Source organism: Meles meles, chromosome 9 (assembly GCF_922984935.1).
Source record: "Meles meles chromosome 9, mMelMel3.1 paternal haplotype, whole genome shotgun sequence".
In the NCBI taxonomy this organism is placed as follows: Eukaryota; Metazoa; Chordata; class Mammalia; order Carnivora; family Mustelidae; genus Meles; species Meles meles.
This window is the reverse complement of record NC_060074.1, coordinates 75,003,493-75,022,480: the sequence shown is the minus strand read 5'-3', so window position 1 is coordinate 75,022,480 and position 18,988 is coordinate 75,003,493. Positions and strand designations below refer to the sequence as shown.

Genomic DNA, 18,988 nt, shown 5'->3' with positions numbered 1-18,988 from the left:
AGAAGGGATTTTACCTGTTAGTTTACTGCTTCACGATACACACTAAGTGCTTAACAAACACGTGATGAATAAATGAATCATTGACTGAATACCTTGAACAAATAAATAAATGTGAATCTTCATCTACTCAGTAGAGAAGCTATGTAATTTTTTAAAATTCGCAATAAGTAAAAAGCTTTAGGAATATTATTTTAACTCTTACAGGCCACCCAAACATCATTGGACTCAGAATTGTAATGCAAATAAATTTATCTCAAAAAAATTTTTGAGTACCTATTATGTATGAGGAGCTATGATTGATAAAAAGATAAATAAAACTTAGTTCCTTCATTCGGGAATCCACAGCCTAGACCTAGAAGTCATGTTACAGTAAATGCAGCCAGAAAGGCATGTATATTGGTTTGTTAGAGTTAACATCACGAAATACTATAGACTGGGCAGCTGAAACAAGAGAAATTCATTTCCTCACAGTTCTGGAAGCTGAAGTCCAAGATCACAAGATCACGGTGCTGACAGGGTTCGCCTGAGGCTTCTCTCCCAGACTGGCAGCTGGCTGCCTTCCTGCTGCCTTTTCCCATGGGCATCCCTCATGCACACGCTTGTCCTGGTGTCCCTCCCTCATCTTACACTGGTGGGATCCACTCACACTGGATTAGGGCCCTAATCTCATGGCCTCATTTTAGTTTAATCACCTCTTTGGAGAACTTATCTCCAAATGTGGTAACATTCTGAGATACCGGGGACTGAGGCTTCAACATGGCAAGTTCTAGAGGACACACAATGCAGCCTGTAATATTGTGAAATACCGCTTAGTCTAACCCGTGGAGTCTGCAATCCTGGTTTCAAATCCCTGCTTCTGCGTTACTATCTGGGCGGCCTGAAGAGGCTCTCTGGGCCTTAGTTTCCTCATTTGTAAAATGCAATAGAGCCTAGAAAATCCAAGGAAAATTGCATTAATGCATATAAACTGCTTAGCTATAGTCAAATAATAAGCATTCACTGCGTGGTGGTAGCTATTTTTATTATTATTCCAGTAGAGAGAAAATCTATGTGGGGAGGATTAAGAACATGTCACAAAGATACTGGTATTTGAAGTAGACAGCAGGGAGTCTGGGGAAGGGTATTCCTGGTGGAGGAGAGACTACTTGCTGTGGAGAAGAGGCGCACTTCGACCAGAGACTAAGTATATGAGAGAACTACGGTGACAAACATTTGTCAGAAGCACCTTGAAACTGTTTTCAAAGCATAAATGAAGAATTGACCATGTTCTGAACAGGAAACAACTGATTAGAGTGGTGCTTTAAGAATATTAGCATAGCAACATGATTTAGGTTACATAAAAGCGACAAGGTACAGCAAATGTAATCATTTTTCTGGGGTACCCGTTTTTTAAAAAAATGCCTTCATTCATTTATTTTTCTATTTAACAGGTATTTATTAAGCACTTACTATCTACCAGCCTTTACACCAGACACTGGGGAGGTGAACTGATGCCTGGGATTTTTTTTTTTCTGCTAAGGATTTGACTTCAAAAATAGTTTTTTTGTCCCTTCTCTTCCCCAGGTTTTGAAGAACGGCAGAAATACACTGAGAAAATAATGGCAAAACACAAAGAGGTTCTTGAATCTATCACTGAATTATGTGTCTCTCTCACAGAGCTTGAAGAAAAGCTGAAGGTAATTTCTTCTTCCCAGAATATGTATTTTCAAGTGATATAAATAAAAATGTGTTGATAAGTGTCTTCTAGTGCAAAGATGTTCTAATAGAAATTCTCAAGGGACATAATGTGCACATTTGTTTCACAGCTTTCGAACATAATTATCTAGGTGTTTCTGATAATTAATTCTGTTTCTTTTCCATCACTGCAGAGAAAAATATTGCTGGGAAGGAGGGCCAAACACAATTAAGGTGTCTCATTTACATTTTCATGGATCACATCCTAAAGGATAAATGTGTGCCATTAAAATCAAAGTAAAGTCTGTATTAAGTAGCCTTATGTTTTCATTCCCGAATAATAAATGGAAGGGCTTTTTTTTTCCCCCTTCCAAATTGTGGCCCCAGAGAAAATAAAATTAAATCCTCAGGTGTTATATTCATTGAACATTTAGCTTCATAGAAGTATTAAACTAATCATTAACATCCTTCATGAAATAAAAAGTTGGTGGAATAAAGACTAGAGAGGATGTTGATATCTAATGCCTAGGCAAATCCAGTTAAAAGAGAGAAATGCATATATTCTTTTGTCTGTATTTTGTGAAAACTAGCTTCATTAGTACTGTTTTAGGGACTGGCTGAAAGAACTGGTTACTTAAGATGGAGAGAATAACGAGGCAATTAAGAATGTAGGCTTTAGAGTAAAACACAGCTGCCTAGGAATACCAGTCCTTCAAATTATTGGACTTTTGATTTGGGGTGAATTACCTCATCTCTTTGTTTCTCAGTTTCTTGATCTTCACAGTGGAGTGAATAGGGAAACCTAATCACAGAGTAACCCTGAGAACTGAAATGTGAAGACATCCATAATTATTGTGATCATTGTTGATATCGAGACATAAGTGTGCTCTTGTAGTTCAGAGTAGAATTATATTTCTAGCAACCATTTTTTCTGTATGAATTTCCATGTCATAAATTTGAGTACTCAGTCCATTCAAAATAGTTTGCTAAGCTTTTAACTGAGTGGGTGACCAAACAAATTATCTTTTTTCCTTAAGAAACTAGATCTTAAACTTTTTTACCATTTTATATAACACTGCAATGAACATCTTTGCACATAAAGATTTTTTTTTTTCTCTTGTATCGTTCCCTACACATAAACTCTCCAGAGCAGATTTGGGTAAATGAGCATGAAGTTGTTAATGTTTCTAATATACATATGTTAAATTACATTCCACAAACATTTTACAATTTTACTGTCACCAGTAATGTACGAATATGCCATATGCATATTATCTTTTTAAACAATGATCATTTCTTCTCCACCTTCACCCAACCTTCTGAGGATCTGTTTCTTCTCCTGACTTCCAATATACAGCTTGAAAAGCACAGCTTTGTCTGACTCTTTGCTCTCTATTATCTAGAACAGCCCTCCCATTTCTGTTGTACATCTTCAAATGAGGTCCACTTAACAAAATTTACTTTCTTATCCCTTCATGGCCATTCTTTCTGAAAGCTCTTGCCACTCCCTCTGCCCACTTCCTCATTCCCCATTCTTTTTACACACTTTAGTTAGTATTGCACCCTCTTTTTCTCATTTTCAACCCATCACCTGGATTCTCTTTTGCACTAGTCAGGAGCCTCCTAATTATACCCTCTAGCTAGATTACCCTTCCTAAATCCAGCTGCTAGTATCGTTTTTATACTCAAAGTACTCCACTATAAATTCTTCATTGCTTACCAAATAAAGTTGAAATTCAAGGCCTTCCAATGTTCTGCGGCTGAGTGTCTTTCCAAATTAGTGTGCTTCTATATTCGCTGTAGGTCCCTGTCTCAGTGGTGGACCATCCCATATTCCTGAGTTTTCTGCTTCTAAACCTTCATGTGCATGACCTTCTCTCTCTCTGTTTATCTACATTTTACTATCTCTCAAAGCCAAACCCAAATGTTGCCTCTTTTTCAACTCCTTTGTTAGGCTTTTGCAAGTCCTTTGTCCCTTCCTCTCTGATCCCCCAGAACACTTGTATTGTTTCCTACTATAATCATCACAAGTAACTACCATCACTACCCCAACCCATCTATTTGATTACACCTGAGAAAACCCTATGGTTCTGTTCATTTTAGGGTCCCACACAATATTTAATACTGTGCTTTGCCTAAGGTGGGTTTTCTAGAAAGAGTTTTGGCATTTGTAGTAAAAACTCAAAGGATTGGTACAGAGAAGAAGAATCCTTTAATAGCTCAAAAAGGTTTGATTTGGGTAGATATAAAAAATGAGGAAGGGCCTTTCTGGTGAGACTTATGGGTATCAACAAGACTCTTACAAGTTAGACCCTGAACAAAAGCTTGTCAAAGAATGCTTACTAACACTTTACAGATATTTGCAAGAGAGCATAAATGCCTAGTTTTTATGTTTTTAAGGTTGATGCTATGGGTATTTTGTAGGGGTTATTAACAGTAGGCCCAGAAATCCCTATCAAAGCTGAAATAATGATAATAATCCTTTCTATTTGTATAACAATTTGAGATATAGGAAGACTTTTCATATATATTACCTCAGTGATTTCCAAATAACCTTATGATGGTGGTAAGGCAAATGTGGTTTTCCTATTTTATTTATTTTAAAGATTCTATTCATTCATTCATTCTTTCATTCAAGGAGAGGGAGAGAGAAAGAGCACATGAGCAGAGGCAGAAGGGGCAGGGAGAGAAGCACAAGCAGACTCCTATGCAGGGCTCAATCTCTCATCCCTGAGATCATGGCCTGAGCTGAAACCAAGAGTCAGATGCTTAGCCACCCAGGTTAATGAGCCAGGCAGGGACCCCATTTTCCTTGTTCTAGAGGTGTAGTTCAAAGAAGGTAAAAGTGCTTTGCCTGGGGCCTCACCATCAGTAGTGGTGAACTCTAGAATTAAATACAATTCAAAATCTAGCATTCTTTCCACAACAACTGCCATTTTGAGATTAGATATCACATGTGTACTAAAGCGGAGTAACTTATTCACTAATACCAACCAGCTTACATTTTAGAATTAGACTAAAATCTGAATCTCCCCCCAGATTCTCTGAGTCCGTATAGCACATGCACTTTGAGGAGTGTGCTGTTTCTTTAAGGCCCATTTAATGACCATGTTCCAGGTGGAATAGAGAATGTTCTGGTGTGGTAAAATCCATCATCCTAAACTTGGTGTACCTGAGGCTCCTTTCACCTTTACAGACTCTTTTCAGCCCTCACAGGGGCTCCCCAACAGCTTGCAAGTGCCTGTACTTCCTTGACTAAAACAGTTCCATGAACTATAGGAGCAAAATATCACCCACAGGAAGCATCCTCTGTAATCAACTTTTTTTCTTTACCATGCTCAGTGATGTTTTCTTCCTCTCTTCATGAGTCTGCATATTCTCTGGATTTCCTCTTTGTTCTTCACCAAAATCATCAGATATTTCTTCCTTAGCACTTCTCCCCAAGGTGCTCCTAATGGCTTAGATGGCCACGCACAATGATTCCTTTCTCTAGAGAATGCTCCTGTAGGTGCATCCTACTGCAATAATGACTTCGTTCTGGCTGGGCCTTCGAACAACCAATTTTTACTGGCAATGAATTTTATCAAAGCAGTGAGGTGGATGGGGAGCTGTGAGCTTAACAAGATAATTTTGTAAATCACAACATGAGAGTCCTGTCTCTTGTGGAATACATTTGCGGAAAGGTTCCAAGTGGCCTATGTTGTCTTCCTAGGGGTTATTGTGTAGCGCTGTACTTCCAGCTTTCCTGGCCCAGGCTCTCACTAACCATTGCTTTGTACAGCAGGGGGACATTTTAAAGACAAAGGTGAATTCGGAAGACTTCCATAATGACTTCATCGACCTGCTAAAAGAACCAGTGAGAAATACGCAGACACTATTCAATGAAGAAAGGAATAAGGTAAAGAAAATTATGTAATCTCAGTTATTCATTCTGTTTTGAGGTTACAGTCCTTATTCATTGACAAAAAAAAAGTGAATTAAAGCCTTCTTTTCTATCTGAATCAAATCTTTCAATGGACATGCAATGTTAATGTCCTTATCCTGTACTTCCCTTCTACCCTTTACTTAGTTGTTGTTCTTCCATTTATGCTATTTTCCTCTGAGCATCTCCTGTTTAACAGTGGGACCACAGCATTGCACAGTGGTATTGGGATAGCCCTTCAGTCACCATACTGTCACTCCAAACTACTACTATTTCTCCCACCTTTAGTTGTCTTTCCCATTTTCCTTTTACAGTCAATCCCAACTTCTAATTTGACTTCTCTCTATTATATCACCAAGCTATGGTTCTGTTGTTTCACACTATCCACTGGAAAATCTTAATACATGAAATTAGCTTGTGTCTTATTCCACTGAAGCTATCTCTAAGATATTTCCAGGTAATATACTAAAACATAGGATCCAACTGATATATAAATACTAAAGTACTTAAAATATTTAAATTACTTTACAATCTATATATTGCCCATAAATTAAATATGTAGCAAAAACTGCAAATATTCACAAAATGCAAATGTTTCATAATTTCAAAAGCATTATTTAAATCACATCATTATGGATTTTCAATATAAGTTGCTCTCTCTCTGTTTATAGCTGCTGGACTATAATTAGCTCCTATCTTTTTGCTTTGCCAAATTTGCTTCTAGTGTTTCTCTTTCTCCCAAAGAACTGAAGGAACAAACAGAGTTAACATTATTCTCAACTGCCCCCAAATTAATAAAGTATTCTTCTTGTGACATGAGAATTTAAAATAAATATCTTCCCACTTGTTGTTATCTCATGGAGAATGATTTATCTTTCCTTCAAGTCAGTACAATTCTTAGATCTTCTATATAACCTTCTATAATCTTTTCCACAGGTTAAATCTATGTCAAGGTCTATTGCAATTATAAAATGTCCAGGCAGCAAGTATCATTATACAAACTGGCTTTTTTGTGGGATAGTCTTAAAGCATTTAAACCCTGATTCTACTCTGAAGCAAAGGAAAGCTGCCAAACCTTGATCACTCTGTTGAATCTTAGTCTTATATCAGTTGGCCTTTGGTTACTGTGATTGGTCTCTGGGATTGCTCAATCTCAGTACTATTGGTATTTTGGCCCAGAGAATTCTTTGTTGTGGAGGGCTGTCCTGTGCATTATAGGATATTTAGTAACATTCCAGGCCTCTATCAACTAGATGCCAGTGGCACTCCCACTCCTCACCCAGTTGTCATAACCAAACAATTACCGTGGACATCGCCAGATGTTCCCTGGAGAACAAAATCACCCTTGATTGAGATCATCCCATTGAAATAGTAAAGAATAACATTCAATGCATCACATTTTCTTAACTAGGTAACTTTTTGTTTTAAGATTTTATTTATTTATTTGAGAGAGTGCAAGTGAGACAGAGGGAGCATGAGCAGAGAGGAGTGGCGGAGGGAGAGGGAGTAGCAGTCTCCCCACTGAGCAGGAAGCCCCATATGGGGCTTGATCCCAGGACCCTGGAAGCTGAAGGCAGACACTTAACTGACAGCCACCCAGATGCCCCCTTCTTAACTAGGTTTCTAAGAGATACTAAATTCAACTTATTTTTTAAATTCTGCACATTGTCTACACTGTCAACCACCCATTTACTAAGAATTGAAGTGAAACTCATTATTACCAAAGCAAACATACCCATTTATACTTAGTAAATACGGATTTTCTTGTTTATATTTATTTTTCTTAGAAAAAAATTAAAGAAAAAGATTCCTTTAAATAAAAATAAACAAGGTTTATTTTCACTGTGAAATCAATTTTTTTTAATATATGTTAAAAGGTCATTTGTTATTTAGTATAAAAGTGAAGGCCCACAATTATAGCTGTCAAGAACTCTCACTGACATCATTTCACATATACATTCAGGTGCAGTTAGCACAGACAGCAAAATGAAAGGGTGACAGTAATCGTCCCTTAAACAGCTCAATCACATTTACCATTCTATTATCTCTGTCATTTATATTATGGGTCAGTTGTGATGATTTCCCAAAAAGCCATATGGAGAGATAACAAAAATACCAAGTAAAATAAAAGCTTATCTGGGAATCATTGTGTCCAATTCTGATACCCTAAATGGTGTTATCGTATTTGGAAAGTTATTTGACTCAAAAAGAACAATTCCAGTAGTGTTTGGTCAGAGGAAGATGGCAGCAGAGTAGGAGGGCCCGAGGCTCCTCTTGTCCCACAAACAAGAATAAATATTAAAATGTCTAGGGGCGCCTGGGTGGCTCAGTGGATTGGGCCGCTGCCTTCGGCTCGGGTCATGATCTCGGGGTCCTGGGATCGAGCCCCGCATCGGGCTCTCTGCTCAGCGGGGAGCCTGCTTCCTCCTCTCTCTCTGCCTGCCTCTCTGTCTACTTGTGATCTCTGTCTGTCAAATAAATAAATAAAATCTTTAAAAAAAAAAAAAAAGTCTATATTGCCCACGGCACCTAGGTGGCTCAGTCATAGCACCCCAAGAAAAGCAAATTTAAAACAAATTTATGTTTTCAAAGTTCCCCTTAATATACATTATCTGACAGTCCAGTTTGGAGCTAACATATCATAGAAAAGATAATTTAAAAATTTAAGAAGCGGTTACTTAACTCCCCACACAGTCTTAGAACCAGACTAATATGGGGGAGGGGAATCAGTTGCTCAGATGGAGTAGAACACAAGACCACGGCTTAATCAATACCCTCTCGTCTCACAGAGAAAGTAGTCTGGATCCACCTGCCTGGATTAAGTACATTGCTGCAAAAAAGAAAAAAATAATGACACATAGTGTTGATGCTTAATTACAGTTGGCAGCATCAAAAATAGCTATTGTAGGTACTTTTTTTATCATTTGCTTTGTAATTTATTGTTTTTTAAATTAAAGTACCATTGTACAGGTGTACATAGTGATTCAACAAGTCTATATGTTACACGGTGCTCACCTCAAGTGTAGCTACCATCTCTCACCACGTGACACATTTAACACTGTATGTTAATTATACTTGAACTTTAAAAATTAATTAAAATTAAAAAGGAATTTTTGTAGAATTCCATAATGACTTAAAAACTGAAAGGTTATTTGTCTTTGAGAATAAAGGAAGAAGTGCCGAGGGCCAACATGGATTGACTCAGGAAAAATTGTATTAAATTCACCTTATTTTGTTTTGGGAGATGATTATTTAATGGATAATTCTAGGTTAGTGCCATAGGCAAAATTTATTGTGATTTCGAAAAGTCATTTGATAAACACATTCATGATCTCTCTCTTACGGTAGGTGGAAAGATGTGAACTGAATGAGTTTGGTCAGGTTATAACAGTTCCAAGAATGTTAGGTAGTTCAACAGTGTCAACCTGGAAGATAGTGTGCCTTGCCCTGGGGAGACATCTGACTTTGTCCTAAACTCTGCAGTGTTCAACACTTTTGTCAATGGCATTAATAGAGAAGGTAGAAAATTTTAGCTGATTAAAAACTCAATATGAATCATAGTCACATGTGGTTCTTATAGAAACAAAAAAGCTAATATAATCACTTTAACAAAAATATATTGTATAGATCAAGGAGATGTTGGTCCACTGAGTAGTTCCCATCTGAAAGTAAATAAATCCTGGAAATAAACATATTTAAGGGGAGCATTAAGAAGTTGAAATGTTTCTAGGAAAAGATTTGATAATACTCTCTCTCTCTTATTGTCAGTAGAAATTATCTGGTAGTGTTATTTTCTGTGGACAACATTTTTCTACTTTAGGAATTGTACAGGGTAAGAAAATAATGTTCTTGGATTGCCTTCTGAGTTTGGCGTCATCTGAACAAGAGGCACAAGAGTCAGGAATCAATCACTCATAAAACTGGCTTAGGGAACATGGCTTGGACTTTTCTAGGGGGTTTCCTAAAACCTCATCACTGATTTAGATAGACTGCCTACCCAGACACTTGGGTGCACAGCTAGAGAACCCCAGGCTTTCTGTACAGGCCCTTTCAGACTTTAGAGCGAGTGTGAATACACACATCTGCTGGAAGGCAGATCAACAAGAGAGGCCTCGGAAAGCCAGAGCTGAGCATGCTCGGTCTAAACCCACGGCCGACTAAGTCATTTCCTCCCCAAGAGGTGAGAAGGAGTGAGGAGACTAGACTGGATTCTTACTCAAGTTTCTCTCCTAAACTTGTTGCAAATTTTCAGACAATTCTTAAACATTATTCTTCTCTGGAAAGACACAGGTTCCCCAAAGAAGTTGTTAAGAAGTTGTTAAGAATTTGCCTGGCCATGGATGACCCTCCTATTGAATGTCCCTGCTGTGAGGGAGCTTATAGCCCAGTGGGAGTGGGGCTTCCCAAAAGGTGACCAGGATGATAAAAGTCCTGGAGTCAAGGCAGATGAAGACCTGGAGGTTTTAGTTCAATGAAAGAGACTGAGAGGTCGTGGCACCAATTCTCCAAACAGTCAAAAGGCTGTTAAAAGAGGAGAGCAGTCAGACATCTGTGTTGCTTGGGGAGGCCAGCTCAGATCCATTGTTGGATACCAAGTGAAGGCATAGCTTTGCTAAATACAGGAAGAGATTCTTTTTTTTTTTTTTTAAAGATTTTATTTATTTATTTGACAGACGGAGATCACAAGTAGGCAGAGAGGCAGACAGAGAGGGGAGGAAGCAGGCTCCCTGCTGAGCAGAGAGCCCAATGCGGAACTCGATCCCAAGACCCTAAGACCGTGATCTGAGCCAAAGGCAGAGGCTTAACCCACTGAGCCACCCAGGTGTCCCCAGGAAGAGATTCTTAACACAAATAAAGCATAAAATTCTTCTCAAAGAAAGCACCCTTTCGGGAAAAGTGTTCAGAGGCTACCAGAATGTCATGGAGGAGATTTCCTAGACTGAATAGGAAGCTGGATCAAAGTCCCTTTGAAAAAGAAAACAAAGGCAGAGCCAAGCCGAAGAAGGAGGGGCATTTCCTATTGCCTATGTGCTTATTTAGTAATTTTTTTTTTTTTAATGACAAGAGCTTTTAAAAAACTTCTGGCTTCTTTTTAGACCTAGAGTTTTAACTTCTACTAAATGGCTGAAGGAAACCACTTTCCCTAAAGCTGCGCTTGTGCTTTCTCTGAGGACCATTTGTATCTCTGGGAAAGTAGAAGGAACATCGTTTTGTTTTTGCTTCTGATCTTCAACCTGAAATATATTTATTTTTCAAAAATTATGTATAAAATATATGTCAGGGGCAGGACTATGAGCTAAAACGAAGAACTCAAAGTCAAGGCGAGACCTAACTGTCTTAGGTGCACATAGTAGCAATAGGACAAAATGTGGTAATTGTTAAGTAAGTAAAAATGCACCCAAATACCGAGGAAAGGGGAAAAAAAAGTAGATATAAAACAACAGGTTGAGATAGATGAGATCAGCTTCAGTGGTCTTTCTAATCTATGCCAGAAAGGATATTTGAGCATCTTCTGAAACCAGAGATAGACACGGATTAGCAGAGAGACATACTAGATCAGCGTAAGCAGGAGGCAAGGGACTGCTTTTCATAGGCTCCTAGCATGACCTGCGCTCCACATGGCACGGAAGGATGAGTGGCAGACCTTCCCCTTTTATATCTGGTGTTCTTTTGCGGAAGACCATAACGTATGATTGTTCCATTGATATCTACCTCCCCCACTAGGCTCTTATCTCCCTGAAGGCACAGACTGGGTTTACTTTTACTCGTTTCATTTCACCAATGTCTGGCATGGTACTTAGTAAGAAACAAGTGCTTAATAGGTACTTTTCAATGGAAGAATAAAAATAAGGGGCTTTAAGAAAATAAAACCAGTCATTAAAAATGGCTTTCTCCATATGAGGTATATGGAGTTATCAAATTCCTAAAGACAGAAAGTAGGAGGAACTGGTGAGAGGAGAGAATGGAGAACTTAGTGTTTAATGGGTACAGAGTTGAAGTCTGGAAAGATGGAAAAGTTCTGCAGAGGGATGATGGATGGTTGCATCAATGTGAGTGTATTTAACGCCTTTGAACTATACACTTAAAAATGCTTAAAATGGTAAGTCTCATATTGTGCATAATTCACCACAGTAATAATAATGGTGAGTGGCTTTCCTAAGAAAGAAAGAGGGGTTATTCTTAGGAGGGTCTGAGGGATCGCCTATCAAGGGAACCTCTGAGATTTAGGAACTGTGTGTCCCCGTGGAGTGTAGACCCATGACACAAAGCAGAATTTGCTGGTGGGAGGATACTCCTCAGATCATGATTTGGAAGACATTGATCCAATTCAACCCCCTCATTATAGGTGAAAACTAGAGCTTTCTTGCCTCTGTTTCACAAGGCCGATCACATTTCATTCAGAGACTGCAGGTCAGTTTACCAGCTCCTTAGTCATGGCATGGGACTAGGCCCAGGTTCCACAGGCGGATGGTTTCAAGTGCTGTACCACTTGTTCCAGGGCCTCAAGCTTTAACTCACTTGTAGGTTTTCTCAGATTGTCTGCCTGATCGAAGTTGAGGCCTGGAAAAAGAAAACTCAGTGACTAACCGGAAGCTTTGGCTTTTCCGTTTTGAAGGTGCAGGGAGCAGGTGTTTTGGCCATCAATGGAACAGGAGAGGGTCAGTATCCCCAGCACCTGAAGCAGCCGCCCCCTGACAGAGAGGGTGCTGTCCAAGGCCAGCTCCTGCCTGCAGACACGCTTTCAGGAGAAGAATATGAATGTGTCTCACCTGATGACATCTCCTTGCCTCCACTCCCGGGAAGCCCCGATCCCCATCTTGGCCCGGCTGACATGGACGAGGAGGATCATGCCAGCCCTGCCCTCAGCATTCACACAGGCAGCTACAAGATGCAGACTGGGGCCAGCAGGCCAGGGAAGGCCCAGGCCTCGGACATTCCACCACCTGCTGCTTTTGCTGACACTTACAATGATGAGAGAGAAACATTCTCAAGTCATTTTGAGAGGCCTTACCCCCAGTTCAAAGCTGAGCTCCCATTAACCTCCGGAGGATTTCTGGAAAAAAGTACTGCCTTCTGCACAATCAGGGCTAAACATCCAGAGAGCATGCCGAGTGACGTGCATGAGAGAGCTTCACAGCAGCACCCTCAGTCTCAGGGATGTTTGCTAGAAACCCGGGAGAAAGTGCATGTCGGTAATAATATCACTAAACCCCAAGACAGGCTGCATGCTTCCCAGGATGCATTCCCAGGCCTTGGGTTTCTCTCAGACCCCGGACGGGCCTATCAGAGGCAAATGGTCCCCCAAGACGAGATTAAATGCACATCAGCAAAGAACACTGTGGTCAGCCTCGCTGGCCAGGCACCTAATTTCTCCAGACTCCTGTCTAATGTAACTGTCACGGAAGGTTCGCCAGTGACTTTGGAAGTTGAAGTAACAGGATTTCCAGAGCCTACTCTGACATGGTGGGTAGCTTATAATGACAAGTCATAAACACATTGAATGACGGAGCAAATCATTCTGTGTGCACTAACTTAAGGGTGTAGGGCTAGCTGATTAGTATTCTGCAACCCTGCACCTGGCATGATTCAACCTCACACCAACCCCAGCTCTCCCTGCAGGCACAGCATGGCTAATCCCCAGAAGAAAGCAAAAGGAACCACATAAAAGAATCACGTAACCAACTCCAAAGGCACTGCAACTTAGCCGTGCTCTTTTGTGGGGTTTGGTTTTTGTTTTTTGGGGTTTTTGTTGTTGTTGTTGTTTGGGTTTGTTTTTGGTATTAGTCTAACATTCCACGTTTCTGAAGATTGTGAGTTGAAATTCTTTCCTATTGCTTATTTCTACATAAGCATGACATTTAACTTAACGTCCTGTATTCGATAAAAAACATAAGAATTTGGATTTTCTCCTTTCCTTTCATTCACCTATTTCATCTTTTCCCTCTTCCCAACAGAGTCACACATCACTTTTGTAATATTTGTTTCACTAAGATTTCTTTCTATAAATTTCTTCAGTGTGAAAGAAGGAATAAAAATATTTCTTTCACAGTTGCTCCCAGTGACAGGTAATAAACCCATTTTTGAAAGGTGGTGTAATAACTGAGCTGTGAACAATAAGATTTCCCTCTGGAGACATTAATTTTTAGCGTATTTGTTTTAATAGAAAGTAAGCTGCAGAATACAAGTTTTGAATCACTGTTGTTTTAAAAGTAGCTCTCACTTTCTCACTACGTGGGTTACTTCTAAACATTTAGAAATTTTTCATGTGGTTAGATTTCTCTGAGGACAAAGTTATAAATATGTGAGACTGAATTCATACTCGTAAACTAAGATAAGTAAAGTAGCATTTATTTATCATAGTATTTCAGCAGATGTTTCATCAACAGTTTCAACTATTACGTGTGCCCAGTGATGATACTTGAAGTGTGAGTTGGTTACCAAAAGAATCCATGAGAAAACTTGGTCTCTCCGATGATGAGAAGAGACTACACTTGTGCTACAAGGCAGCCATTCATGCTTTTGTCTGACTTTCTTGTTTTTACAACTGCATGGTTTTTTTATAGATCAGGAATTTCATATTTATGACTTTTGAAACTATTTAATTCATTATTAAATATCAATTCACCCCAAAGAAAAATGTTGTCTGCAGTGTTTCTTGGTTTTGTCCATACAACAAATAAATAACTTGGTTAGTACTTACTGTTGAGGAATTATCACAATATTGTGAAAAAATATCTTGCTTTTGGATTTACAGTGATTTTGCTCAATTACCAACTAGCAAGCTCTTGGAAATAAACATTCTTAGGACACTCATAAAAATGCAAAATTATCACATAAGCAATGGGAACAGAAAATGATTCCGGTTTGTCACCACTCCCTAGGTGAAGGAACATGGATATAAATAAACAAGAATCTGGAATATACAAAATAAATTATTTGCTTCCTAAAAAGAGGCAGCTAAGTACTCACATTCATAGGAAACTTTTAGAAACATATCATTAACAGTGATAATCCAATTGCACAAATGCCTTTTATAATTATAGATCTTTTTCTGCTAATGAAATTAATTCATAAAAGTGAAATGAACTTTTTTGCCAGGAAATATTGTATAAGTACCTTCCTCCAAAACAGCATATTTTTGTTCTCACACGGATCTATGATGGGATGGATGAGTCTCCCTTCAATATAGACTCCCAGAACTCACAGGCTCTTATTCCATAGCAGCTGAAAGAATGACACAGGCCAAATAAAGGAGTCCCATTTCACACTCTAGGTAATTGTTGCCATAAGCAAATGGTGGCCCTCTGTGACCAGATGGGCTTCGTTTTTCTTATGGGGTTTTGTTTGTTTGTTTGTTTGTTTTACAGAGGGAGAGAGAGAGTTGAGGCACAGGGAGGGACAGAGGGAGAGGGAGAAAGAGAATCTTGAGCAGGCTCCAGGCCCAGTGTAGAGCCCCACACGGAGCTCGATCTCACAACCCCGAGGTCATGACCCAAGTCGAAATCAAGAGTCGGACACTCAACCGACTGACCCAGCCAAGCACCCTGTTTGGTGTTTTTAAAAAGAATAGTTGGATATCTGAATTTTCACATGCACTATTTCAACTGTTAAATGTTGTTCAAAAATTCAGTTTTTTGAAAAATATGGTCTGATCCGGTCAAGCACTTCTCAGGCCACAAGTCTCCAATCTCTGCTTGAAGGATGAACAGCCCCATTGGAATCCTTGGTAGCTGCAGTATTAGACGGTTCCTGCTAATATTAGAGAGAGAGTATTGCAATGGTAATGGGCTTGTTTGCAATGGGTTTTAGAGCTTAGAAATGATGTGAATTTACAGTGATCCTGACTTTAAAAACTGACTCTCTGCTTCAGGTACAAGAAGGGCCAGAAATTGTCTGCTGATGGGCACTTACAGGTTTTACACAAGGAGACAAGACATTCGGTGTTCATTCCGAAGGTATGTGAGGCAGACGCAGGCCTCTATGTGGCTCGGGCCCAAAACTCTAGTGGCATTCTCTCTTCCAATGTCATCCTCCACGTGACAGGTAACCACAGGCCACCAATCACAAGAATAAACTGGGTAACACTGTGTGTCATCTATATTAGTGTGTCCCTCATGTACTGGGTCCTTGCACAGTAACTGCGGGGTTGGCACTCTTGGACGTCATTCTCACAAGCCTAAAGGTGGTTGTTTATTTTTCTGCATCTCCCACATCTTCCTGCAACTCTCCTCCAAGTGTACCCCTGTTCTAGCCATTTGTTTGCTTGGCTAATACCAAACTCAATGAAATAAGCAAATTTTCTTTAGTGTTTTAGTATATTTGAGGAGCTTGGTAAATTCTTAGCAGCGGATAAGCATACATTTTTGTATTCTAGAAAGATGTGTTCAATATAAAGCCCAGTAAAATTACACTAGTTTTATTCCCTCCTCACTTAAGAGCATGTATGTCAAGGTTCACATCAACAGAGAGATGTGAATTAAATTTCAAATCCAATTGTTTGAGAATTTATTTTTAATTGTACTCATAAACATCTCCATAGAATAACAGGAGAAATATTGAAGAGAAGCTGTAATTTACCTTATCACATCAGCTGTCCTTTCATTGCGTTTCATGCCTTGATCTCACTTATTGAAATACATTCTATGTCGTTTCAATCTAGCCTGCCTTCCTAAGTCTGGGGAGGCCACGGTAAATAATCATTCCTCAAGCTGATCTCACGGGTTTCACAATGGCGAATAGATGTGCTGTCAACTGTAGATGGAGGCTCAAACTTCCATCAGCTGTACCTGTCATAGAGTAAAAATGGGGCACGGGCTGCGGATGGACCGATGTAATTCCTGTCACGCGGCTGACAGGGTTTTGGACAACCATGCATACACAATGGCAACCTGTTCCTCCCACATCTTCTCTTCATTCTGCTGCTGACCATTTTTTTGCAGCCTGTAGTAAAGACATCTCTATGCCTCAGTTTCCCATTTGGAAAATGGATTTATCATCTACCTCTCGGGCAACTGAGAATTTTCTTTTCATGTCTTGTAAAGATTTGGAAAACGGAAAGCATTCTATGAAGGCTGAAAGTAATTATATTATTTGATGGACTTATCATCACTTTGCCTCCTGCCCACTATCTCATTCATATGTTGTTTTTTTTGGAATATTTATGGAGTGGTATTAGTCTGTGATTTCCAACCTTTCCCATGTGGAAAGGTGATGTTTTATAAATTGGAACTTAAATTCCTTTCTAATTTCTTAAGATTATATCTTTTTCAAAGACTTGAAATTAACTTATGAGGGTGCATTTAGTATGATCTAGGGAAAAAGTATGCAATAAGACTACATAAGGTGAATTCTGTCCTTTTCTTCTGATTATCACTATAATATTGAAGAATTTTCCTGTGCATTTCTGAAATACATTATTTAGAAAAGAGGACCTTTTTTTGATTCCCTTTAAAAATAAACATGAATGAGAGAAGTATTTGGGTTTTTTGTGTTTTTTTTTTTTAAGGAGTTTATTTATTTATTTGATAGACAGAGAGATCACAAGTAGGCAGAGAAGCAGTCAGAGAGAGAGAGAGAGGGGGAAGCAGGCTCCCCACCAAGAGAGAGCCCAATGTGGGGCTCGATCCCAGGATCCTGAGACCATGACCTGAACTGAAGGCAGAGGTTTAACCCACTGAGCCATCCAGGTGCCCCTGTTTTTAAATTTTAAACATAGTCTTGTCATGGTTGAGCAAAATCTTTAGTTGAAAGAATAATTTATAATAGATTTTTGATAAAGAGAAGGAACCAAATATGTTACTGCAAGACTTTCTCTCTATAATAATAAAAATATTTAAATGTAATATATTCATGTTAATATTAAAAAGCTACTGAATGTTATTTGAAGATATGAAATCTGTGGTTGAGTAAAGTTGACATTTTTTTTCTGTGCATCAATTTACTTAAACAATTAAATCTCTTAATTTTCTTCCAGATTTTGACAGAAATGAGCTAAAAGCTTATATATACAATGTCCTAGGGAACTCAGAGTCTCTTAAGTCTCCTATCCATTTTGTCCATTTTCACATATTCATGTAAAATGAATATACATGTAACTTTTTAAAAAAGGTTTTATTTATTTATTGACAGACAGAGATCACAGGTAGGCAGAGAGGCAGGCAGAGAGAGAAAGGGGGAAGCAGGCTCTCTACTGAGCAGAGAGCCCAATGCGGAGCATGATCCCAGGACTCTGAGATCATGACCTGAGCCAAAGGCAGAGGCCTAACCCACTGAGTCACCCAGGTGCCCCCACATATTTTACATATCTTGCCTAACTGCTATTACCATGTTGAAGTGAAATAGTAAACTCTAGTCATGTCAAAAGAGGGCTGGCAACACCAGATGACAAGTTCCTGTCCCACTCTCTGTCTCTTTCTTGTTAATTTAGAAAGATCTCCTTTCCCATTTTGCCATCTTAGTTGAATTTGTGGCTAGAGGTTGTTAGGGCATGGGACTTGTTTGTTTGCTTTACCTATTGCATGCCAGTTAAAGGCTAATGTGGGCAGCAGGGTGGGATATATATATATCCATCCACCGACAGTGTGTGACTAAATAAGGTATAAACCCCTGATGTATTTGATGAACATACCAAATATAATATGTATTTGGCATATATCAAATATAAGCATCTACACACATATGTGCATACACACATAGAGCTCAAATATTGGGGAAAAGCATTATGCTGAAATTCAAGATATAGTTCAGCTGGTTACCTATATATCAGTCTGTCTGTCCAACCATTCATCCATCTATCCATCCATCCATCCATCCATCTGCTCATCTATCCATCCATCCATTTTACATACCTACCTACCTATGTATTCTTTTGTGATATCAATTGACTATCTAGTAATTCCCACAGCAGTGAAGAATAATAAGCTGTTCAGTTATTCTTCCGGTTATATTTTAATTTCAAAGACTTAAGTGTGATTTTCCTTTTGCTAAGATTTCTGTCTTAATCAAAAAGTTCTCCTCATGAAAGTGTGAACTAAAATTACTGATTAAAAATGAAAAACCTTATCCAAAATCTATAAGGAACTTAGCAAACTCAACACCCAAAGAACAAACAATCCAATCAAGAAATGGGCAGAGGACATGAACAGACATTTCTGCAAAGAAGACATCCAGATGGCCAACAGACACATGAAAAAGTGCTCCACGTCACTTGGCATCAGGGAAATACAAATCAAAACCACAATGAGATATCACCTCACACCAGTCAGAATGGCTAAAATTAACAAGTCAGGAAATGACAGATGCTGGCGAGGATGCAGAGAAAGGGAACCCTCCTCCACTGTTGGTGGGAATGCAAGCTGGTGCAACCACTCTGGAAAACAGCATGGAGGTTCC

The 18,988-nt window shown here is 39.0% G+C and overlaps 1 protein-coding gene across 1 annotated transcript in view; it reads left to right on the top strand.

The window, feature by feature from the left end:
- The window catches only part of CCDC141 (coiled-coil domain containing 141), a 220,131-nt gene extending 203,114 nt beyond the window's left edge, over positions 1–17,017 (top strand). The window contains exons 21-24 of the mRNA XM_046018027.1: positions 1,564–1,676; positions 5,456–5,572; positions 12,213–13,060; positions 15,468–17,017. Coding sequence (XP_045873983.1) covers positions 1,564–1,676; positions 5,456–5,572; positions 12,213–13,060; positions 15,468–15,735 — 1,346 coding nt within the window. The 3' untranslated portion in view covers positions 15,736–17,017. The remainder of the gene's footprint in view (positions 1–1,563; positions 1,677–5,455; positions 5,573–12,212; positions 13,061–15,467) is intronic.
- Positions 17,018–18,988: the final 1,971 nt, after the last annotated feature.